General features: G+C 37.9%; 1 protein-coding gene across 2 annotated transcripts in view; it reads left to right on the forward strand.

Moving 5' to 3' along the window:
• The first annotated feature begins 2,257 nt into the window (after positions 1-2,257).
• The window catches only part of DPYD (dihydropyrimidine dehydrogenase), an 820,498-nt gene continuing 796,875 nt past the window's right edge, over positions 2,258-25,880 (forward strand). For both annotated transcript variants that reach the window (XM_029227639.1, XM_029227640.1), the window contains exon 1: positions 2,258-2,451. In XM_029227639.1, the coding sequence (XP_029083472.1) occupies positions 2,413-2,451 (39 nt within the window). In that variant the 5' untranslated portion in view covers positions 2,258-2,412. The remainder of the gene's footprint in view (positions 2,452-25,880) is intronic.

The following is a 25,880-nucleotide window of genomic DNA, read 5'->3' on the forward strand; positions in this document are numbered from 1 at the left end:
GGTAAAGTGAAACTGTAAAGTAAAACTAAAGTTTCTAAAATGAATTGCTTACTGCATAAACTAACTTTAGGATTTATTGAGTTCATTCAGTCACCTAGTATTCCTGGTCCCATGTTTCAGTCCCGGTCTAGACACTTAATATTCAGTAGGCTACCAAGCCAGATGTGGACCCTCCCTTCCTGGTGCTTACATTCTAAATAGAAGACAGATATTAAACAAATCACACTCAAATAAATATGCAAATAAAATCTGACAGGGCTATGGAGACAAAAATAGGGTGCCCTGAAAGAGAACAACAGAGACAGGGTGGGTCTAATTTTGTTGGTGCTGGGGATAGGTCAGGGAAGGTTTCTCTGAAACCTAAAGTACAAGTAGAATGGAGGACATGTGTAGAGGGAGAAAAGTGGTTGGAGAATGGGAAGATTACTTTGCGGCTGGAACATAATGACTCATGGCAAGAGTAGCCCTACGTGAGGTTGGAGAAGAGGGGAAGAGCAGGTTATTCAGAGGTCACTATGGGTTTGTATTTTATTCTGAATACAGTGGGAACCACTGAAAGATTTATGCTCTGTGTGTGTGTGTGTGTGTGTGTGATGAGCCAATCGATACTTTTTAAGCTCAATCTGGAGGGAAGAGGGGTAAGAGTAGAAGCTGCAATACCAGCAGCTTGGATCTTGGTGGATGCAGTGAAGAAGGAGAAATGAAGAAATGTTCCAAGATGTATTTAGGAGGTTGAATCCTGAGAGCTTGGGATGCATTAAATGTGGGAGAAAAGGGGAGTCAAGAATAGTTCAAGGTGGGCTTCCCTGGTGGCGCAGTGGTTGGGAGTCCGCCTGCTGATGCGGGGGACGCGGGTCTGTGCCCCGGTCTGGGAGGATCCCACATGCCGTGGAGCTGCTGGGCCCCTGGGCCATGGCCGCTGGGCCTGCGCGTCCGGAGCCTGTGCTCCGCGGAGGTGGGGGCCGCAGCGCTGAGAGGCCCGCGTACCGCAAAAAAAAAAAAAAAAAAGAATAGTCCAAGGTTTCTATGTAACTTTCTACTTTCTCTTAATATACTATTAGATTTAAGAAAAATGTATCCAGCCTCTATCCAGGCTCTGAACGGTAATCTGATGGTTTGTTTAAAGTAGTCTTCCCAACCACTCAAGATAGTGAACACTCACACCCCAGTCATTCTGTTCTAGTCCTCTAATCTTCCAAGCTGGCATCTCAGTCTCCTATTAGTTTGCTCACTTCCTTACTCTGAGTAGAATTTCCATGAGACTGATGTGTCTTCTTGAAGACTATGGGCAGAGCACCTAACACAGTGTTTGGTAATTGAAAATGTTTACTAAATATCTGTTGAATGAATGAAAATGTTTAATAAATATTTGTTGAAAGAATAATGATAAAGAGGAAATACTAGAATCCAAGGTGCTCACTATCTAGCCAAGAGGACTAAGAAGTGTGATAAAAGCCTTAACAGAAGTAAGCAGGACGAGTTACAGGAGAAGAGAGGACGATGGAGGGAGAAAGGAGGGACGTCTGGAGTACAGATACACTCAAAGATGAGGAGAATATTTTCTGGATTGAGACTGTCTCTAAATGAAATCGTTCCCCTCTCCCCAGCAAGCTCTAGAACAAAACATAAAGAACAATTCTTCAAAAGAGCTTCACATTTTAGAACAATTTTTTAAAATAGACATTAGAACGTACTGCACTGCAAAAACACAACCTTGATTTTGTACCACCTACAGGACTTGCTACTTGCAGCTTCTGTCTGTAGAAATTTTTGCTCACTTCCATCCCGGGCCCCCTTTCTCTTCGCCCCTGCCCCCAGGGACTGTCAATTCTCAGAAGACCACTGACCTTGCCTGCTCCCGCCTATTTGTTGGATGGCCTGAGGAACATTTACTACTATCTTATCCCTGAGGAATTCTGAGGATGCAGCTGCCCATGAGACAATGTTTCTGCACCTTGCAGGGCTCCTGCGGAAGGAGAGAAAAGGAGTAATTAGTTACTTAGAGCGCCGACTGTTTTTACCTTGAATCACATCTTGCCCCTACGTACTTAGCTCAGCCTTTAACAGTTTACAGAGCAAAGGCCAGTCCCCAGAGCTAGCGCTCTCTCCCTCCCTTCTTTCCGAGAGCAGAAGGAAAACAAGCTGCTAGCCTGGGGGGCGGAGGCGGGAAACAGGGGGCGGGTTCCTTCCCGCCACTCGGCCCACGGTGCGGCGCGCGGGGAACCGCGGGGCCGAGCGCGCAGCCCCGCCCCGGGGGCGTCACCGCCCGGCGCCTGCCCCGTCCCCGCGCCGACTGCCTTCCGTTTTCCATTTCCACAGGCGCTCGGGCAAGCTGTTGCTTTGCTCTCTGGCTGGAGCCTGAGGACGCGGGTTGGGTTCGTCTGTAGGAGACTCCAGGCTCTGGGCAACGCCATGGCCTCTGTGCTAAGCAAGGACGTGGTGGACATCGAGGTACCGACTGCGCGCGGGCTCGTCTAGGGAGGGAGGGGGACGCAGCTGGCGGGTGCCCGGAAGGCCGCCGCGGCCACCGCAGGGCCGGGGAAAGTGGGAGAGGCGGGAAACTTTGCCTCCGCGGGAGGCCTTGGGGGGAGGCGGAGGAGCGAGGAGCCAGAGACCCGTGTGGGCTGGCAGGGAGGGAAGTGGGGTGACCGCGACGGTAGGGGTGTTCTTTGGCTTGGGACCTGGCTGTTTACTTCGGAGTGGGGGTTAAAGAAGTCTCTGAGTGGCAGTGACTGAAGAACCACGAGTGTTCGAGAGAGATGGATTTTCTCAAAGGAGCGCTCATTTCTCACGCAGTCTATCCCGCACCTTCCCCTTTGCCCCTGTAAGCGTTTCGCGTTTCCGGACACCTCCAGTCAGCTGTCCCACCTCCAGTCGCGGAATAATGCATATTTGCAAAGTATAGAAATAAAGATCTGTGTGTCAGCTATAGCAGCCCCTGCTAGCCTTAGTATTGCTTATGAAAATAACATAGAGAAGAATGGGATAAGGTATTGAAAATATGAAAAATACAGTGCCTTCAGAAATACAAAATAAACTGTATTTTCCTCTCGTCAACAGTTTTTGATTCTCTCTTGCACTCTGTTTCTGTAAAAATGTCATCTTTCTTCCTGTGAGTAAAGTCCTCCCTGAAATACATGACCATTTCCTTTGACTTCTCCCTAAGACCTTTATGTATGCGATGAGACAGATATAATAACAAACAGTGATTTTAGACCTACTAAGCCAATGTCAGCACTTTTGAGCTAAAATAAACTGCTTTGTAGTTTTTTGTTGTGTTTTGTTTGGGGCTTTTTAAAATTTGAGTCTCCTATGCTGGTAAAACGTGTGTATGTGCACGCCTATGTTTTCCTTAGAATGAAAAAATTTTCCTTTCCTCAGTCCTTTCAGTGGCTTAAGTAAAATTTTAAAACCACCTGTTTGCAGAAGAGCTGCTTTTTGCCATTGTGTTGCCTCTGTGTTCTCTCTGTCAGTGATTGAAGGAACTTTGTGTTCTGTTTGGGGGATGATAGTAGTGTTTTCTCCAGATTCCATACATTGGTTTGAAAAATCCACTGTAGTAATAAGAACCAAAGTATATTATGTGGACATGTCTACTTAATTTACTTGTAGTTTCTCTTGTGGATAGTTTACTTTTTCATATTGATCAATATGATATATTTAACCCAATGTTTATTCATGCACAGGGTAAAAGATACTTGATTTATGTCATTGTCCTTTTTGGTCCTTGTTACTTTGACTTCACCAAATGCCCCCTCTGCCCCGCCCCGCCTTTTGAAGCTAAGTCAAATAGTACATTTCTGACAGTATTAGGTAGTAGTGATGTACTGATTTCAGAGATAAGAATGTCAGAGGGCAGATGGCTTTTGGCTTTTGAATTTATCTATCTCTTTCGCAGTTGTCCATGAAATCAGTTCATAACCATATTACACTAAGGAAAAAGATGCCAGTGAAACATTAACGACCAGCTTAATTTCATGAATTGTATCAACTAAGACCATTTAAGAAGGTCAAACCCTCACATTCACTCCCCTTAATCTAAGCTTAGTTGGCCCAATATTACTTGATATAGAATAGTGGCATTCAAGCTTTTTCAGCTTTTATGTAGTTCATATATGCACCACACTTTAATCAGTAACATCTTTCATCATGCATGGGAATTTTCTTTTCCCTCAAAGTAATATGCACGATTCAGGAGCTAGAGTACCATGAAATTAATCATTAAAATATAACGCAGTGAGGAAAAATACATTAAATCTAGGGGAACACATCCAAGCATAGATGTCTCAGGTGATCCTATTGACTCACCAAAGCTCATTTTTTTTTTTTTTGGAAGAGTCAAAATGAATTATAAAGGCTCAATTTTCTATCAAATTTGAATGTATACATTGGATTTGCCTTTTTTGAATGAATTCTTTAAAATCATTGTCTAGAGGTTGATCTGCTTGTGACCATTGCCTTGTCTCAAATATGTGGAGAAGCACGTAATCTTTAAAAAAAATTATCAGTATAAAACAGTAAGTGTTCAGTTGATCAATGTGAAAAGAACAGAAGGTGATGGTGACAACCCGCTATAATAGTGACTAAATTTTCTCCTTAAGCTACCTATAGAACCTCAGGTTTCAGTGAAGCAGCCAAGAAATATTTTTGTTTCTGGGGAAAAAAGTTACTGAGGCTTACAAAGTTGTTTTGTGTGCTCACTCCATATGTCTAGCCTCAATCCAATAGTGCATCAGGGTTTGAAGGGTTGGGAGCATAAAAAACAGTCAGAAAGTCACCAGACTCCAAAACTGAAATATCCCTGGGCCGGCAGATAGGCATAGCAAGGATGCATTAGTAGGTAATAGATACTAGGCAATAGAATCTAGCTCATATACTAAAAAATTATTGTAATTGTAGTAATGGTAGCAGATGTATGAGAAGTCAGACATTTTTCCAGACCTATTAATGTGGTTCAGGGCCTGTGGTTGAGGTCTATGTCTACCCCTTTTTAGATAGGTGACGTTGTTTGGGTTACCTAGCTTCTCTGTGTCACATCTGCACAATCTGCTAAGTAAGGAAAATAATCATAGACAAGATAATAAACAAGATATAAAATAGACAAGATATAAACATAGACAAGATGTAAAATTAATAAACAAATGTCACAACTTCACATCTTGTTAGGAAAAGGACAAAACATGTTGAAAAATAAAAATATAGAACAAATATCTTAGGAAAATCACTGCCTGTGAAATAACTACTATTTTAAAGTTCATTAATGGTAGCTATATACTTTTAAAAGTTATTTTGCTTTGTGGGCTTACTTTTTGGATTTAGCTAAATTTTGTCAAGACTGACTTTTGAATACAAATTCTCCTGGGAAGGTTTTAAGAAAGGTGAATATCAGACATTGATCACTTTCCCTGACCTCAGCAATACCTTCACAATAATTCATTTAGTTTGAACTGACAACTGGTCTGTTGTCAATATCTGCACTTTTAAAAGCAAGTAAGAATGATTTTGGAAGAGTTCACTTTTGTTCAACGTCTTGTTCCCCTCCACTGACATGGGTAATTGAGAATTTACTGTAAAAGTATAGCAGAGTGAAAATGTATGCAGGTACAGTGAGCTTTTAATTAATTCTTTGGATATTAGTAATTTTGGTAAGTATTTATAGCTGAACTAAATTGCTGTCCACCCCTTTACTGTTTCCACAATCCCAAGTAAAGGTCTATTCTTAGAATTATCAGTTAATGATTCATAAGGGGTTATAAACTCATTTCAAATTTATGTTGAATAAAAAAATGATTTTAGTCCAATGTCCACAAAATCATAATGCTTTTAGAGTTAAATAGAAATGGTTTCTGAATTACCGATACTGTGACTTCTATTCATTTGAGAAGATAATCTAGAATTTTCTGTGTTAATTAAGAAAATAAGATAATAAAACGATGGCTTTGGGAAATGGCAGTATAATGGAAACAACTTGGAGAAAGTAAATTTTCAGAATTTTGAAAACAGGCTTATGAATTGGTAGAGATGGCAAAAGATATTTCAGAATGCCCTTTACCATAACTGCTTTTGCCCCTGGGGAGGGAGGAGGTGCATAGATCCAAAGGAGAGAATAAGGATTCAACTTTGCAGAAGTTATGGGTTATTTATTTATTTATTTAAACTTAAATGTTTTTTACTGCATCCATTTTTGTCTCCTTCCTTTTATTGATTGGGCACCACAAATCTCTGGGAATGCTATCTTGACTTGCCAAGGCTTTTAAAGCATTAAAAAAAAATTTTTTTTAAATTTGTTTTGTGAGTTTGAGTTGTTAAAAATGTGCTTGTTCTCCTTATTTTAAGCTGTCCCGTGGACAATACTTAATTTTATTTTAAAGTATTTCTCCTTTCTAAGGAATTTAGCTGGGTGGTAGAAATGTGCCTGATTATGTGATTTGGAAAGTTACTCCAAATTTGGTTATTCCAATGATAGCTCCTTGTAGTTTTAAGGTACTACACATTCCTGTAGTTAAGGATGGTTATGTATGTATTTCATTACAGTTTTAAAAAGAATTTTACCTCCTACGCATGAAGTAGATGGCTAGTTTCAGTTAAAAACTGAGATTAATGACTAATGATGAATAGGGAGATTTTTAGATTGGATCTGCTTAATCTTAATCATAGCAGATAGTGTTGACTGATGGCTTAATTGTTAAAATGTGCTAAAATTCAATAGTCTCCTTTCTTACATTCTAGAAGGAAAACCCAGTTTTGGAAAGCTCTACATTTACAGTAAGGAATTAGTAAGAATACCAAGAAGATCTCTAGTCAGAATGCTGAGATAACTGGATGATCATTAAGCAATCATATCTTTCCTAAACTGTTGGAGTACAGCATTTTACCAAACTCTGTATATAAACAAGCAACAACACAAGAGCTGAAAAATAGACCTTCCAATAAGGTAAACATGTGTGGTCACTGTGGGAGAATTCTAGTAATTAGCATAAAGTTAAGTCAGAAAATTAGAAACACTAAAATTGAAGACAATGAGACTAAAAAAAATTGTCATGAAATAATGTGACAAAGGAACTGTAAGAGATTTGATATAGTCTAGGCTTCAGTGTGGCCAAAGAGATTGAAAAGTAGAATTGGCCAATTTGCTTTTCTGCCTCTTAGCTAAATGGACACAATGATATATAGGAGGAAGAAATCTTCAGTCCTTAAAACTGTAAGGAAAGTTCTGTGTCATTCATATCGTGCCTTAATTAAAAAATATTTAATAAGGCATTCTAAGGTTATAAATTTATCTGTAATCAGGATTTTGATATTCAAATGTGACGTGTTTGCCTTCTGGACTTCATTTGCTCTTAATCCTCCATGTTAAGACAGAAGGTATTTTTTGGCCTCAAACATCAATAATGTGGGTGTTCACAGATATCCTGGAGCCAATTATACTACTGATAACTCTTAATAGGATTATGTCTTTCCTGTGGTTTATAATTATTACTGCTTCCATTGCTTTTAATTAAAATGTTGTACTAGTAGATAGGAAACATCTGTATTTAACTCAACATATAACTTCTTTCAGACTCTTCACCACACTTATCTATATATTGATGTTAGGAACTCATTAGTTTTGTATAAAAATTTTTATTTTGTATTTCACAAAATCAAGCTTCATTTCATGGTTAGTTTGAAAAATAAACCAAAACAAACAAACAAACAAAAATTGTGTTAAAACAGTCCTGGGTTCAGATCCTGACACTATTATTTTTTTATTTGTGTGATTGTGGTCAGGTTGTTTCCTGGACTATCAATCATTTCTTCCTCTGTCAGTTAGTTTTAATCTTAATTTATTTCATGCAATAAATTAAGGATTTAATTTATTAACTTTAATTTAATTTAATTTTATTTAATAAATGAGGATTAATTGGAGTCATGTACATATAATGCCTTAGACAGCATCTGTCACTTAAAATATGTGCTTTTTGAATGGTAGTAGTTATTGTAAATATTATTATTGCATATATCATCTGTGTTATGTAAATGTCATTTGGCTAGAATGTTGTTCAACTCCAAGAATTAACTAGTGGTATCAAAAGCTGTTAAAATATGTGAAGAAAGGGAGAGTTAATGAAGTTAAAAGAATTATGAGTGAGGCTTATTACAGATGAAAAAATTTTGCAGACATGACTTATGAGAAAATTCCTGAATTCTTTTGGTCAGTATTACCAGTGAGATGGGGGAGTTTTTAAAATTCAGGTCAAATTAAAGAGACCCTCTTCATTTTGAGTTCTATTTCTATTTAAAAAATATTTCTAATACCCACTGTATTACCAACCCTCTAGTGTAAGGTGCAGGAGATTCAAAGGAAGTATGTGGCACAGGCTTTGTCTATATAGGATTATCCACATCTAAATCTCTGGGGAATAAGATTCAGATTCAGCATTGACTGTTCTCCTACCTCATAACCCTTGCTGTTTTACTGCAGTGTACATATGGATTGATTATTTTGGTGTTTTTCTGAGTGTTTTTGTGACTAGATCAGGCCCAAGCATTGGTGAAAATGGTTTCTCGGCATTCTCAATGATATGTAGAAGGGATTGGTGTTATCCTTTTCTGAAAAGAAATCCCTATACAATTATTTTAAGAAAAAGTGTCCAACTCCATATCTCTTTGTGTAAATTGGACTAAACTTATAGTTTCTCTAAGTGAGCATATTAGCTTCAAAGAGAGTTTCTTTCCGGACTTCTAAGCATCCCTGCACACACTATATTTGTATTTATAACTTTTTGATTTCCTAGGAAGGAGGGAATTGGAGATAACCTATTTTGCACCAGGAAAAGGTAAAGTGTGCCCTTTCTAAAGGATGACTCAGATAATAAACTTTGTACACTAGGTTATGGTAATTTAATTTCTTTGAGGATTTCAGCTTGGTTGTGTAATAACAGTCTGACTATCTTCTACCTCTATCATAATAATTAAAGAGACAATCCGTGTCCCTACCTCCCAGGTGCTTGGAAATTGATATTATGAGTGCTTATGAATGTCCCCTTGAGGCACTCCTGGCTAGGCCACTTTGAAGAAAAATCTCTTCATCAATAATGAAGCCCTGAGGGCCACTTCTCAGGGGACCCACACAAAATTACATGTCAACTCCAGGCCTGATTTATACAGATGGTGCTCAAGGATGGAGCCTGACTGTACTTCTCCCTCCCCCAATATTTTATTACCTACCACTCTCTGCAGATCCTCCCCATGCCCTTCCCCACCTTCACCTCTCTCCCAAAACTTCATCCTCCAGTTTTCAACTTGTTTTACCTACTCAAGATTGACTCATCTAAGTAGATCTGTTTGTTTAGTCTTTGTGAAATCCTTTGAATGATATTAAAAATTGACCATAGTAGTATGTTAAAACTTCAGAAATGTTAGTATGTTTAATTAAAGGCCATGAGGAAATCTTCAGCAAAACAATAGAAGATAATGTGTATTTACTATATGTTAATTAAAATAAGTACCCTGGGATAGGGGCCAAGCCTGGGGATATTTTTGCTCCATAAGTGAGATCCCTTGCTGTCTGAAATCATTCAGCCACTGTGGAAATCATTCAGCCACTGTGAAGAGTTTGCTGATTCCTCAATGAGTTTGCTATCGATCAGTCTTTTACGGATGGTTTGTGATACAATATGGCAATGGTGAAATCGTTTGGAAACGTGACCTGCTGGGTGATCATATTAAGGAAATGCAAGGTAGTGGTGTAGAGCTACTGTATTTTACATGCTAGGTAGGATTAAGTGCACCATTTATACCAGCTATAAGGATTTGATATACTTATTCACCTGATTTTTAAACTTTCTTCATGCTTGCTTGCTTCCTTTTCTTTTTTAATCAAATGAATGAGTTAAGTCTAAATCTCTCCTGAGCACACAGAAAAAGTCTGATCCTTCTTATATGGCTGGAGTTCTGTGAGGGTGATCTGGAATTAATAAATTCATATTTTTGGGTGTCTGTAGAGTGATGCTGTATTTAACTAGGAATTAAGACCAGAGATTCCAGAAAGGAATCAGTTTCTCCAGTGTGCTTTTTGATTGATAACTGTCAATGGAAACTAGAGTACAGATAGTGGATTCCCAGCCCCACAGAAATTCAAGTTACCTTTCTCTGACTCTTTGCACCACAGTGTCCTCAAAGCTTTGGGAATCTTCTTCCAAATGTTCTTCCATGACAGATTTTGGGGAGTGCTGGTGAAAAGTTTGAAATCCTTGGTAATTCAAAGAAGAAAAAGTCATTCACTTCTCTTCACAGATCCCTAGGATTAAAGCATAACAACATTCACAGCAAAATACTCTTTATTGGGGGTTAACTTTCAATAATTTAAAAAAATTTCTCTAACTTAATTATTTTTCATGATCATTACAGAAGATTTAAAAGATGCAAAAAAAAGTGAAAAGAAGATCCCAAACATACAGTCATACCACATGAAACAGTCATGCTGATAGTAATTTAGTATTTTCCTATACATGAGGTTTTTTTCCCTAAATAGTTTAATCACGCATAATATTCATTTAGGTATAGTTGATTTACAATATTGTATTAGTTTCAGGTGTATAACGTAGTGATTCAAAATTTTTATAGATTATACTCCATTTAAAGTTATTATAAAATGTTGGCTATATTCCCTGTGCTGTACAATATAACCTTGTAGCTTATTTATTTTACACATAGTATTTTGTATCTCTTAATCCCCTACCCTTATCTTGCCCCTTTCTGATTCCTTCTCCCTACTGGTAACCACTAGTTCTCTGTATCAGTGAGTATGTTTCTTTTTTTGTTATTTTCATTCATTTGCTGTGTTTTATTTTATTTTTTGATTCCACATGTAAGTGATTACATACAGTACTTGTCTTTCTCTGACTTATTTCACTAAGCATGATACCCTCAAGGTCCATCCATGTCATTGCAAATGGAAAAATTGGCAAAATTTCATTCTCTGTTTTGGCTGAGTAATATTCCATTATACACACGCACGCACGCACACACGTGCGCGCGTGGCCCCACCCACCAGCAAGCAGGCTGCCTTAAGACCCCCTGAACCCACAGCCTCTCCTGGGCATGGCCCTGTCAGTCAGAGGGCCTAAGGCTTGATGCCACACACCAGGGAGCAGGCACTAGAAGTGGGACACCCCAGCGCCCTTCAACCAGAGACTCAAGGACCCAGCTCTTTCCCAGCTCTTTCCTGGACACGTACTAGTTCCAGAACCCCCTGGGTCCCACCCCACCGACCAGTATGTGGACACCAGTCCCAGGTCAGTTGCACCTGGCAGCCTGCTGTGGCAGGACCCAGCTCACTTACCAGCAGGCCACCACCAGCACTGGGACCCAGTGGGCCCTGAGCCCTCCTACCAGCAGGCTAACACCAGCTCCGAGAAACCTTGGGCCCCTCAGCCAGCCACCCCAGGGCTGGCCACTCACCAGTGGGTTAACACAAGCCTTGGGACACCCTGGGGCCCTGCAGTCAGAGACCCTGGGACTTGGCTTTGCCCAGCGGTGAGCTGGTACTAGCCCTGGGACCCCATGGGCCCTGGACCCACCTGCCAGTGTCCAGCACAAGCCTCAGGCCCTGCCAACCCTGGCCGCACCCACCAGCAGGCCAATATCAGTTCTGAGGTATCTCCTCAGCCAGCTGCCCTGATTTCCAGCTTCACTCACCAGCACACCAGCACCAGGTCTGGGACACCCAGAAACCCACAGCCTGCTGTGTCAGAACTGGCACCACAAACTAGCAGACCGACACTAGATCCAGGAACCTTAGCGCTTCGTCCACCCACTCCAGAGCCCAGCTCTGCCTACCGAGCCAGTACTAGTCCCAGGACCCCCTGGCGTTCCACAGCCAGCTATCTTGTGACCCAGTGCTGCCAACCAGTAGCCAGCAGCCTCTGCACAAGGCAAGGCCTGGCAACCAACTGGACGAAGGGCTGGCCACACCTACCAGGCCATCCACAGTAGTCAGCCTGCCACAACAGAAGTACCCATGCAGCCTTCATAGAGGCACCACTAATGCATATAGCTCTGGTGATCAGAGGGGAGTATACTGCTGGGATGCATAAGGCATCTCCTACAGAAGGCCGCTTTTCCCAGGTTAGGAAACATAACCAACCTACCAGATACATAGAAATAAATACAGCAACTTAGGCAAAGTGAGGTGACAGAGGAACATGTTCCAAACAAAGGAGCAACGTAAAACCCCAGAAGAAAAACTAAGTGAAGAGATAGACAGTCTTCCAGATAAAGAGTTCAAAGTAATGATTGTGAAGATGATCAAAGAGCCTGAGAGAAGAATGGATGAACAAAGTGAGAAGTCAGAAGTTTATAACAAAGAGTTAGAAAATATAAAGAGGAACAAAATAGAGGTGAAGAATACAATAATTGAAATGAAAAATACACTAGAAGGAATCAACAGTAAATGAAATGATACAGAGGAACAAATCAGTGAGCTGGAAGACAGAGTAGTGGAAATCACTGAAGCTGAACAGAAAAAAGAAAAAAGAATGAAAAGAAATGAGGATAGTTTAAGAGACCTCTAGGACAACATCAAGCTCACTGATATTCCCATTTTAGCGGTCCCGGAAGAAGAGAGAAAGGGAAGAGAACATGTTTGAAGGTATCATAGGTGAAAACTTCCCTAGCCTGGGAAAGTAAACAGACATCCAGGTCCAGGAATCACAGAGAGTCCCAAATAGGATCAACCCAAAGAGGACCACACGAAGACACACTAATTAAAATGGCAAAAATTAAAGATAGAGAATATTAAAAGCAACGAGGGAAGAGCAACGAGTTATGTAGAAGGGAACTCCCGTAGGCTATCAACTAACTTTTCTGCAGAAACTCTGCAGGCATAATATATTTAAAGTGATGAAGGGGAAAACCTACAACCAAGAATACTCTACCCAGCAAGGCTTTCATTCAGATTTGATGGAGAAATCAAAAGTTTTTACAGACAAGCAAAGGAAAAAGAGTTCAGCACCACCAAACCAGCTTTACAAGAAACGTAAAAGAGAGTTCTCTAAGGGAATAAGAAAAGGCCAAAATTAGAAACATGAAAATTATGAAAGGAAAAAGCTCATTGGGGAAGGCAAGTCCGCCACATACAAAGCTAGTAAGAAGGTTAAAAGACAAAAGTAGTAAAATCATCTATATCTGCAATAGGCTACACAAAACAAAAAGATGTAAAATATCTCAAAAACAGTAGTAGTGAGGGGGTGGGGAGTAAAAATGCAGGGTCGTTAAAATGCATTTGAAATTAAGAGATCAGCAACTTAAAACATATATATATATATATATATACACATACATATATATATTGCTATATATAAACCTTATATTAACCACAGACCAAAAATCTATAATACATACATGCAAAAAAAAAAGAAGGAATCATATATAATTTTATATTTGCTTTTTTATCCTGTCAGAAGTATTTCCTTACATTCTTACTATTTAAAAGGCAGCATGATTCTCTGGGAGTGGAGATACCAAAGTTTATTGAAAACATTTATTATCAGACATTTGTTTTTAGTGTGGTTATTAAAAATAATGCTTCAACAAAATTCTTAAAATGTAAATATACTTGAGAGGGTGGCTTTAATGATTTGTAGTGCATTTCAGTTCTGCCCTTCTAACCTACAATGATTCAACTGAATTAAGCATTTTTAAAAAGTATTTTTTAGATGGAAAAGTGTCTCATTATTGGGTACAAAGAAAGGACAAAATGGAATTGGAACCAATCACCCATTTGCCTCATCCTCCCACCACTGACACAAGGCTATGGAACACTCAGGCGTCTGGATGTCCTTTCCTTTGATGTGGATATGACTTGATTTGTATTCAGTCCTGATCTGATGCTTATTTCTAGATTGTGGCTTTACTGCCTGATGATGGTTCCTTATTTTTTCTGCCCTGGGAGAACAGGATGAGTAAGGTTGGGATTCAAGTTGTTATCTTGAATGAATAAATCTCAGGATGTGATTGCAAATGAATAAATATAACACCAACTGCAGATGTCCCAACATGTGACCAAGGATGGAAACTTTTACATTGTAGCCCCACCTTTAAAATCACTCTGTCAGGTCAGATTCTCAAAGAATTCTTTCACTTTAGGTCTTTACATCAGAAGAATGAGTTGTGTGTGTGTGTGTTTTTGTGTACACACAAGCACATGTATGTTTGGAATTTTTTCCTTTTTCTTTTCCTCATAGTACTTAGGAAGAGGAAAGGGGCAGTTAGTGTAACTACTTTTGCCTCAGCACAGTTTTCTCACATGACAAATTTAATAAAGCAAAACTTTTTTTTTGTCTTAGATGTGTTAACCAAAATAACTTAAAAAAAAATTTTCTTTTCTTTATTTTTCAAATTTTAATCTTTTGGCTGTGCCTCGTGGCATATGGGATCTTAATTCCCCGACCAGAGATCCAGCCTGTACCCCCTGCGTTGGAAGCATGGAGTCTTTAACCACTGGACCACTAGGGAAGACCCAAAATAACTTTGATTCATGCTTCATTTTAAAGCTAAAATTTACTTGCAACCTGAACTCTGAACATTGGTATGCTTAAGCCTTTATATTTTTTGAAAGAGATAAAAACATTTGTAGAAGAAAATTCTCATATGTTCATGAATATTACTGCCCATCACCCCTTCATGCCAAAACTAGACAGTAATAAACAAAACTTTAAAATATTTTTATACATGTTTAAGATCACATTATCATGAAAGGATTCTAGAAGAGAAATTATCCACTGCAGGTATGACTATTTTAAGGATTTGAAATATTTTTGAGTTGTACAAATTCATATGGCTTCTATCAGTGTATGAATGTGTATGAAATGATACCCTTGAAGGTTAATATTGATTTTTAATTTTTAAATAAACAATTTGATGAAAACTGTCTGATTAGTTCAATTTGCATTTATTTGAATATTGTAAGTTTGAACATTTTTCCACATTTTAAAATAGTTTGCATTTTCTTTTAAACAAATTATATTAACAGAATTTTAATGTAATAATAAGAGAAAATAAGAAATACAAATAAGAACAGTAGAAATATCACCAATTTTAAGAAAATTAAGTGCTAATGAATTACAAAATCAGAACAAAACTAATGCTATTTTGGAAACATACCATCCAGTAAAACTACCCTCAGATAAATTCAGAAATGGCAATAGATCAGTAGACTGAACCTATTAAAATATTTATTGGTAATATGTAATGGATCATTATTATTTATTTTAATTGTAATGAAAGGGTAGCATGGATTAGTGATTAAGAGTATAGGCTCTGGAATGAGAGCGCTAGTGTTTGTATCCTAGCTCTGCCACTTACTAGTTTTTGACCTTAGCAAATAACTTTTTTTGTTTGTTTCCTTGCCTGAAAAATCGGGGCAGTAATAGTACCTATATCATAAGATTGTTGTATGGTTGAAGGAAATAGTGCATATTTTTAATAGTTCTAACGCATAGCAACTGTGTAATTAATGTCAGCTGTTAAAATATTAATAATGGGGGCTTCCCTGGTGGCGCAGTGGTTGAGAGTCTGCCTGCCGATGCAGGGGACACGGGTTCGTGCCCCGGTCCGGGAAGATCCCACATGCCGCGGAGCGGCTGGGCCCGTGAGCCATGGCCGCTGAGCCTGCGCGTCCGGAGCCTGTGCTCCGCACCGGGAGAGGCCACAACAGTGAGAGGCCCACGTACCGCAAAAAAAAAAAAAAAAAAATTAATAATGGCTACTAATTATTGTTTTGACTCCAGTGGACTTTGTATCTCTGAAAATACGGTGTTTTGATATTTTAAAAACACAGAAATCTACTTTTTTTGTTTTGTCCATTTAAAAGTATTTATAAATTTCTTACTGTGTGCTAGGCACTTGTCTAGATTTCAGAAACACATCTGCAAACAAGACCAAAAAGATTTCTGCTTTCAATAAAATTGCACTACAGTAGGCGAGTAATAGACAGTAAAAAAAACTTTAAAATGTGTGGTTAGTTTTAGACAGTATGACGAGTTTTGGTAAAAGTAAACCAGAGTAAAATGATGCAGAATGACTAGTAGAGCCTTCTTTATATGTAGCAGTCAGAGCAGGCTTCCTTATGGAGGTGACTTTTGAATTCAAACCTGAAAGACCAGAAGTCTGCCATGGCTTTTGAGTTAAAAAAGAAAGCAAATCAAAGAGGTAGGCTAGAACTTAGTTTGAAGAGCAAAAAGAAGTAACCGGTGTGAGGGAGATACAGGTGTTGTATGTAATGGCATTAAGTTTGAAATCCCTATTTGATATCAAAGTGAAGATATCAGATAGGCAGCTGGAAATAAGCATCTGAAGATCAGTGAAGCAGTCCTAGTGGAGATGGATATTGGAGAATTATGGGGCTAAAACCACTTAGAGACAGTGGAGCTAGACAAGGGGCTGAGGAGTCTGGTATCACACAGACCAGGGAAAGAGGAAGGATGTGTTAAAGTCAGCTGTCTTTATTGCTGTTGAGAGGGTAAGATGAGGGCATAAAGATCTTTAGTTTGTTAACGTGGAGAAATTGTGAGCGTGACAATAGCTAGCTTGGAGAAAGGAGCCAATAAGAGTGGACTGAGAAGAGAACAGAATATAAGGAAGTGATAGTATGACAAGTGAAAACTCTGGGGAAAAATTCTGCTGTAAAGAGGAACATGGAAATGGGGAAGTAGCTGGAAGGGGATAAAAGAGCATATACAGATGTTAATGGAAGAGATCCAGTGGAAAGAGACACCAGTGTTGAATACATAGGAGGGATAATTACATGTATGAAAGGATTCTTTTGGTGAGAGGGAATAGGATTGATAATATAAGCATTAGAGTAGAAAAAGTAGAGAGGTGGTATATTGGGTGGTGGGAAATTGAGGGAGTTCCCATCTGATGGTTTTTATTTTCTCAATAAGCGTATGAGGCAATATCGTTAACTGAGGCTAAGAGGAAAATGGAATATAGATTTGAAGAACAGATGAAAGTATGAATAGATTTTCTGCAAAGTGGGAGAATGAAAACAATAAGAAAGTACAGTAGGATTGTTAGGCAGTGTTTGTTTTCCATTTGAAATTTGTCAAAAATTTAACATGAGAACAGTGAACATAATGGGGAATTCTCCAGCTGCTTTTAGCTGCTTGGGTAGCTAGAGAAAGTAGTTAAAGGGCTTAATTGGGTTCAGATTTGCCTGGGCAATGAAGTTGATGTGAGAGAGGGGAAGGGAGTTAAGGGTGTTTTGAAGATGAGGGAAGTCAGAATACCAGGGGTGCACTCAATGGATTGGCAGTCTCAGTAAGGTCAAAGAATTTTTGTAAGAGGGAAGAGTATAAGAGGTGAAGATTAAAGTGGTGTGTTTGAAATAAAGCTTTTGGAGGTGGTGCAATAATTAATAACAAGGCTAAGGGAGATGGTGGCTGAAGTGATGTGGAAGAAAAAAAAATTGTTGGTGAGACTGCTGAGTAAGAGGCAGATGCTGGATGATCTAAGTGGCTGTTGAAGTCACTGGACTGCTGAAAAGAATGGAGGGTATGGAAAGAAAACTCGATGTTAAATTTTCACTGAATTTGGGCAGAGGGTGGTGTGGTGACCAAGGTGTTGGTAGATGACAGGAACGCAGAGTTATAAGGAGGAGAATACAGAGGAAAGATGATGTGAAGATACATGAGGAAAGATGGCCATATGACTACGGAGGCCGGGATTGGAGTGATGCATCTACAAGCCTAGGAATGCAGAGGATTGTCTGCAAACACCAGTGTCCAAGAGACAACCTACAGGTTTCAGAGGAAATATGGCCAGTTGACACTTTAATTTCAGACTTACAGGCCTTAGAACTGTGAGCCTGTTGTTTTAAGCCACCCAGTTTGTGGTATTTTTTAATGGCAACCCTAGAAAATGAATACAGATTTTAATATGAATTGCAAAAAAGCTGGGATATTTGTGGAAGGAAGCAAGGGAAGGAAGGATGAGATTTTCGAAGTAGAGATAGCTAAAATTTGTAAAAGAGAAGATCTTTATTAAATTCACATCCATAGTTTAAGGAAGTAATTAGGGTTAAATATCATAATATATTTTAGAGAACCCTAAATATGCTGTTAAAGTCCTAGTTCTGCCACTGTATAGATTTGTCAAATTAAGCTAATTTTTGTATCTATAAAATGGAGATCATGGTCATTGTCCTGTCTGCCTCATACTATTATTGATTGGAACAAATGAATTAAGAACAAATGCATCTGGAAGCTGATATTATCATGAAGTTCTTTAACTTACAGACACGTACAGTCGTTGTATGAGGGGAAAATATGTTTATTATCAAATATGATAAAGAACCAAGTAGATACATTCTAAAATCTACACTAAAAATTAAATATGTATTTTTCCAAAGCTAAAGTTACCAACAAGGTATATACCTTCATTCAGTTTTATAAGTAATTGTTAAGTATCTGCTATATCCTAAGCTCTACATTAAGTACCATGTGGGAACTGGCTAAAAAGATAAATGCGTCTCCCCTCAATGAGCTTATGACATCAGAATGGAATTTGAAGCAAATTGACAAATAAGTATAACTCAGGACAGAAGGTGAAAAGTGCTTGGGTGTGATGGTTCAGAATTATGGTGTTAGAATTAAAGTATGCATGTTATAAATCCACATTCATGCAGCTTGGTGATTTAGCTTTGCACTATTTTCATTTTATTAAATAAATGATAATAAAGAGATACATGTAAATTGTGTTATAATCTCCCACCTTCACTCCAATCTCCTGTAATTCAGGGGCCAAAAATGAGTTAGGTGTCTGTTTCTAGGGACAGGTAGAGGAGGGCTCTCCTGGCTTAAATGGGTCAAGTGTAAGACAGGTGTAAGTACAGGAGCTGGCAGTGTTAGAGTTAAGAAGGGTGAATGTGGGTCTGTGTACTCACAGCACTTTTTTCCTCCCTGCCTTACTTAAAAACATGTTTCCAGCCTTACAAAGATATATTAGTTTCAGAAATGATAAAACCAAGGGCATAGAAAGGTTAAATGGTTCGACTAAAGTCAGTAGTGAACTGGAAACTAAAATCTATGAATATGAGCCCAGTTTTACATTGCTCTTTATTCAGACATTAAAATACATGACATGAAAATGAGGAGTAAAAGAAGTACAGGAGTGGGAAGTCCTTCAAACGTTACCTCATTTTTTCCCACTGTATGCATTCACAAAATTTCTCAATAAGATGTTTTATATTCAGTTCTTCAAGGAGTCCTTCACATGTGTAAATGAAACAAGGTATGAATGGCTTCTAATCCACAGGCCAGATGGTTGCAGTGGAGGGGAGCTGATGAGGTTTCATCAATCACTACTCAACATGGTGTCAACTGACCAGTTTTGCCCTTTGCCAGGCTATGTTGATCTCTGACAGGACACAGTCTTTAATTGTTGGAGAAATTAGGAAAAATAGGCAAAATGGACTGCAGAACTGGAATTGGCTTTGGGATTCTATATGTATATATATATTTTTTTCTTTAGTTTCTATACATTTAGACATTTGTTATAAAACATTCACTGGATCCCTTGACTGAAGGACATTATTCTTTTGCAATTCTACTTTATAACAGTGATGATGCCACTGTCAAGACAATCAGTTCATATTTGAGAATTAGAAAAAAATCATTACAAGGCTATGATCTGTGGTTAATTTATATAAGCCTAACCATTGTCTCTTTTGCATCTTTAGTACTAATACAATTTGGAATTAATTATGCTACAATGGCAAGTACTTAGAGTTGCATATTGTGTAGTTGTAATTTGCTCTACAATGTTCAAAACAAAGCAATTTGTCTAGTTCTCAGTTAATCTGAAAATGAAATAAATCAGGAGTCTATGTAAATATTTCATTTCTCAATTTTAAAATAATATACCTCCATATTAACCTATGGTTTAAAAATATAACCTTTGGGTTTGATAAATTTTATTCTTTGAGTCAACTTTTCTGGGGATATTAAATTACATTGACTAGTTATGCAAATGCTCATGCTATTACTCAAGCTCACCAGTGCCTTTTAATATGGAACTTTGAGTTCTTTCCATGTTATTAAGGTACTGTCACTGAAATGTTATGATTACCTTGCTGCCCAGTGAATCCTGTGGAATAATCTCTGAATTATCCCATTGTTTTAATAAAGGCATCTTTAAATGTAATTTAATTAGTGTAACAAATGGACAAAATAAAAATAAAAAATAAAGAAAAGCTTTTAAGGAAATCAGTGGTGCTCTTTATTATTCCTCCCAGTGATAGGCTGGTAAACAACTGATTGGGAGTGGAGAAAGGGGGACGGGGAGCAGGGAAGCCATGATTTGTAGTGTTTGCTGATTACCAGGGGGTAGATACATCCTCCACAGCAGGTTTTACACCCTAAAAACATGAAGTTGGGGAAAAAATGTTAACTGTAGGCTCTCCAGTACCCACTGGAGCTGGGTCCAGCTCCGACAACACTGACTTCTCTGCAGCTCTCTCCATCTTCTCTCCATTCCTTTTCTAGAGGCAACACTTTTAGCTGTTCCTGCTTTTAATTTACCCATAGTATGATTCATCTATCGCATTTTTGGACATTTTTCTTTTTATCTTTGGCTATTTGCCTAGCAGTTTTGGAAAAGTACAGTTTTTTAAAAGACCACCTAAAGGTTAAGATTTTAAAACATTAAATATTTGGATCTCTGGGTTCCTCTAGTACAGTTGAAACTAATTTAAATTACCAAATAGTGGGCTAGAAAGTGAAAAACAGTGAAATGTAAGATAGTTCCAAGAAAAGTTTTCCAAGGAATAATTTTAGAAAGATATTAGTGAACCTAAAGATATTGCTATGTTAATAATAGAATTAATGTAATAACATGGGACATTTCTACAGCCTTGCTCATATTAGATATTGCTTTGCTAGTCTAGTATGTTTTGCCTATTTCAAGATTCTGGTTATGGCAGAAGCTCTACTTTGGAACTGGTTCATGAATTGTGAGAAACACCATTTTTTTGTATACTTAAAAGTTATCAAATGCTTCAGTCCCATAACCTGTAGTTTTAGGAGGGTTAAATTTCATTGTATTTAAAATTTTCTTACGTTTTCCAATAAAAAGTTATTATGTTCAATGTAAAAAAAAAAAGCAAAAGAAGTCTGAGATATCTCATTCTCTGATAATGTTAAACAGATCATTTCTAGTACTTCAAGTTTTTATTTCACTTCATAGTAAATACTACGAGATGTATTATCCAGCCTTTGCTTCCTTAAATCTTAACAAGTGTGTAAATAGCACAAATGTTGCTCACAATTAATTCTGTTATGTAATTATGTAGCAATTTTGTTAATTTCCATCACAGAGAGTCTTCCATTAAGTCAAATCCTCCTCTATGCCAACATAATAACCTTAATTACAAGTTAATATCCATCATTTTTGAGGAAAATGTTTATACCTTTGAATAAGTTTAAATGCCAGGAAGGCTTATAGAAACTATGTGGACCTATACAGTGATGGAATTGCCTTTTATCAAACACCTGGAAGTTACTACAGTTATTTAGATTGAAATAGAGAGTAATAGCTGATTGTTTCCTAGTAGTATGCCCCATTTTAGAAAAGTCTTAAAAGGTAAATGGTTCTGTTTGTATGCTCTTTTTACTAAATATTCTATGACTAAAATAAATCTCACTAGAAGCTGAATGCTACTAATTTGATAAAATTATTACTCATTACACAGCAATGTAACTCTGCTTAAAATTTATTTTCAGTTATGAATCTGTAAAATGACAGCTGAAGTGCAAGAAGCTTTGTATTGAAAGTGACAGTGATAATTTACTCATCTTGAGATGAATAGTATTTCAGTGGCAATGGAAAACTTTTAATGCTTAAAGAATTATTTTAAATATGGGGATCATGTGATCTTTCCTGTGGAAACAAAAGAAGCCTAGTTTTATCCAAAAAATCTGAAACACTGAACTTCTGACCTATTATGCCTCTCCCTGGTCTGATTATTTATACATCTCTTGATTGTTGCTCCATTTCTGCTTTTATATATACTTCCAGTCAGAAGTGTGGTCAGAGGCAATGTAAAATAGTGGATAACTCAAAATATTTTGTAGCTTCTTTGTAGTAATATTTTTATATGAATATGGTAAAGTAATGGAATCAGGAGACTTGGTCCTAATCTTGACTGCCTTTAACTTGGGTTTTCCTTTCACCTTCCTAGGTTCATCTGTAAATGGAGGTCCCTTACAGAGGTGCAATTCAATTCATTGTGAGCCTCATTTATGTTATACCTATACAAGGTACTGAAGATACTGAGATGAGTCATAGCCATTCATTATAGTCGATATGCTCAAGTCTCGTTGGGCAGACAGGCACATAAGTAGACTTTTTTTTTTTACAGTGTAGATTTCAATTGGAACACATGATCTAATAATATATGTAAAAAATTTTATAAACTGAAAGTGTTAAGCATATAATTTCTATTATAATGGAAGTAGTGTTACTTGGCATTTCTAAGTTGTAAATTGTATTTTTGGTACCAGAGCATCTGTGATTTCTTCACAATTAAGGAAAGATCTTAGCTTTTCAGATAAGATGTCTGGACTTAATTCAAATTCAACAATTGAAAGGCACTGGTAACATGCTGTATTTCACTGTCAGTTTTTTTAGTCTATGTGTCATTTGTAAGATAACACCAGTACTCAAGTGATGTGTCAAAAAGAATTGAACACTTTTTCCTAAGCCAGTTCTGTATCTCAATTTTTATTTTCTGTGGTTACCCTTTCTCTTATAATCACAAATTCTTGACATGGGAGATACACTTATTTTTCTGTCTCTTACAGCTTGCATTCATTGTCATCACCTCCTTCCAGAGTTTCCTTAACAATATTTCTAAGATTTGCCTCTTTCTTTTCATTTAACCTCGAAACAGGTAATCAATGTATACCAGTTAGTTTGTTAGGTGCTGTGGCTAACAGACAGATAATAGATTTTTCTTTAAGTCTGACTTATTCATGTCTTATTTACATTGTTATATGTCCTAATACAAAACTCATTTCATTATTTACAGTGAATATACTGCAATATTTGAGTTACATACATTAAAAGTAAATATGAAGCTAATATTATTGCTGCCCATGAAGACACTCTGCCACTTGCTGGGCAAGTTACTTCACCTCCTTGTGATTTTGTTTCCTCATCTATAAACTGGCAATAATAATAGTAATGGCATCACAGGATCAACTTGAAAAACTCTTAGAATGGTACCTTGTGTACTGGAAGCTCCGATTTAACATCAGCTATTATAAACAGTTGTCCAATGTAAGAACCTTAGAAAAATGTGCCTAAGTATTTCTACAAAGAAGAAACGTTATAAAATTTTGAGAAAGAGGCGTTAAGCTGTCTTGTTTGAAATATATATTAGGCTGAGAATAAATCCTGAAATTAAGTCCAAAAATATTGATAGAGATAGTGTATCTTGGGAGCACAGAGTGTGTAATCTACCACAGCCTGGTAAGTTGGGTTTAACATAGCTTGGTTCGAGTGGATTGAAGGCAGGGAGTGTGCAAAGGATGGTTATGGAAGGTTTCCAGAAAACAGTGTACGAATGAACATTGGGTAAATTTTTATTCACATCATCATGCCATATTGTAAAAAATTCATGTCAGTTAAAATGGAGAAACCTATTAGCAGTCAATCAATGGAGATTAAAATGAATCTTTTTTTTTTTTTTCTGTGCTGGCACAACAAAGTTTCCATTGATCATTTTTTGAAATGAGTAATTTTTGGTTTAGGATTTTTGACATGGTGATGTGTTTCAAGAAAAATACTAACTTATGCTGATGTGATTTCCCATTTTTCTTTTAAGTACGTAAGCCAAATGCTTTCATTTTGATGTTTATATATATTCTGGCTCCAAATAGTTTGCTTGTTGATGGGACTATCAGTGCTTCCCATACCTAGTTGGCCACCAGAATCACCTCAGGCACTGTAAGAACCAGTTTATGAGGCATATTATAGAAAAAATTAATAAAAGTGTCTTAAACAAGACAGTGATTTATTTCTTCCTCATGTAAAGCATCCCAGAGATACATAGTGGAGGGCATGCAGCACCTTTTTCTTGTCAGCAGGCTTCTGTCTTTACACTCTGATATCCTCAAGTCCACCTTATTGTTCAGTTTGGAAGTTAGAGCTCCAAAAGGATGGAGGAAGGGGAAAAGAAGGGTGCACCCCTCCCTTTAATGAGACTTCCTAAAAGACCCACACTTCTAAATACATCTTACTGGCTGACACTTGAATATACGAGTGGAGAAATCACTTTGTTGCCATTTAGAGAATTTTTCTATGTTTTTTTGTCAAGATGCTTTAGAAAGTTAAGTTGTGTGGGAGAGAGTGACTGTTAAAATATGGTACTCTTGTCTCCACTTCCACTTCTGCTCAAGGTGGAGTAAAAGGGAATGAGTTTACATTTTGTGTCAGGGGTGCCCAAGACCACTCTCAGACTCATTGATTCACTAGAAGTATTCACAGAACTCAGAAGTTATTATATTCATGATTACAGTTTATTACATGAAAGATATATTAAAATCAACAAAGAGAAAAGAAACATAGGTCAAATCCAGAGGAAACCAGGCACAAGCATTCAGGTGTCCTCTCTCAATGGAGTTATGTGGGACATGCTTAATTCCCCCAACCACAATGTGTAAACACATGTGTGAAGTGTTGCTAACCAGGGGCACTGACCCAGGCCTTAGTGTCCACAGTTTTTATTTGGCCTTAGTCACAGAGGCATATAGTGCTACATGGCTGACTTCAGTTACTCAAGCACCAGACCCCCAGAGAAAAAGCAGATGTTCATCATTAATCACACTGTAAGCTTAAACTATCTAGTCAGGTTAGTGTAGCATGGCCCAAGACCTTAGGCATATAAAAGTACTCTGATCAGAGCATTCCCAGCTTGGTTCCCAGGAGTGGGTCAAGGGCCACTTCTGAAAATAGTCCTTTTCTGGTAATGTGCAGGATTTGAGCAACTCAGGCCTACTGAATGAACCCGTTCCTGCATACATTCCCACCTGACAGTAAAAAACAAATGAAGCGTATGAAACAATGGTTTTTAATAAACTAGCTATCTGGCAACAAAAGATTCTGATCCCTGAGAGACAGATAACAAAGGAGGAGAGCCCCCAATATTTGCCCAGCTTACTCTCTTGAGAGAGTTTATAAGCTTCATCTCAGGAAGTGGGAACCACCCCAGGGCCTGGTGGACTCTGGGGAGACCAAGGCCATTGGAGTTTATAGCACAGAGTAACAGAGGAGAGTGCTTCTCAGAGGGAAACCCAGAGCTCTGAAGGCCCCCCCCCGCCCCCCGCCCTGAGTCTTCCACAGAGGAATGATCAGCACATGAATGTGAGAAAAGTGACCCAAAGCTGGGTAAAGAACAATCTGAGAGAACTAGAAGAAACAGTACCTGACATTTACACTGGTCTGGGAAGAATGCTTGCTCCCGCCAGCCAGACTGGAACACTTCATGATTCATAGGGCATTAGGCACTTGCCTCAGTAGTGGAAAATAATTAACCCTAGACTAAATGCTGCTCAGATACCACCTCACAAATCTTAAAAGCAAGACCCAAGAGGATCAAACTTTTTCCACATAACTATGTCTTAGAACAAAACTCAAGAATATAAATAGGAATACAGAAACATCCCAACAAGGTGCAATCCACAATACCTGGCATCCAATTAAACATTACTAGACATTTTTGAAAAGAAGTAGGAAAATACAACCCATAATGAGGATAAACAATGAATTGAAACAAACTCAGAACTGACACAGATGTTAGAATTAGTAGAGGACATTAGAATAGTTATAACGTTCTA

The sequence above is a fragment of the Monodon monoceros genome, unplaced genomic scaffold (assembly GCF_005190385.1).
Source record: "Monodon monoceros isolate NGI ecotype Baffin Bay Population unplaced genomic scaffold, NGI_Narwhal_1 Super_Scaffold_18, whole genome shotgun sequence".
Lineage (NCBI taxonomy): Eukaryota > Metazoa > Chordata > Mammalia > Artiodactyla > Monodontidae > Monodon > Monodon monoceros.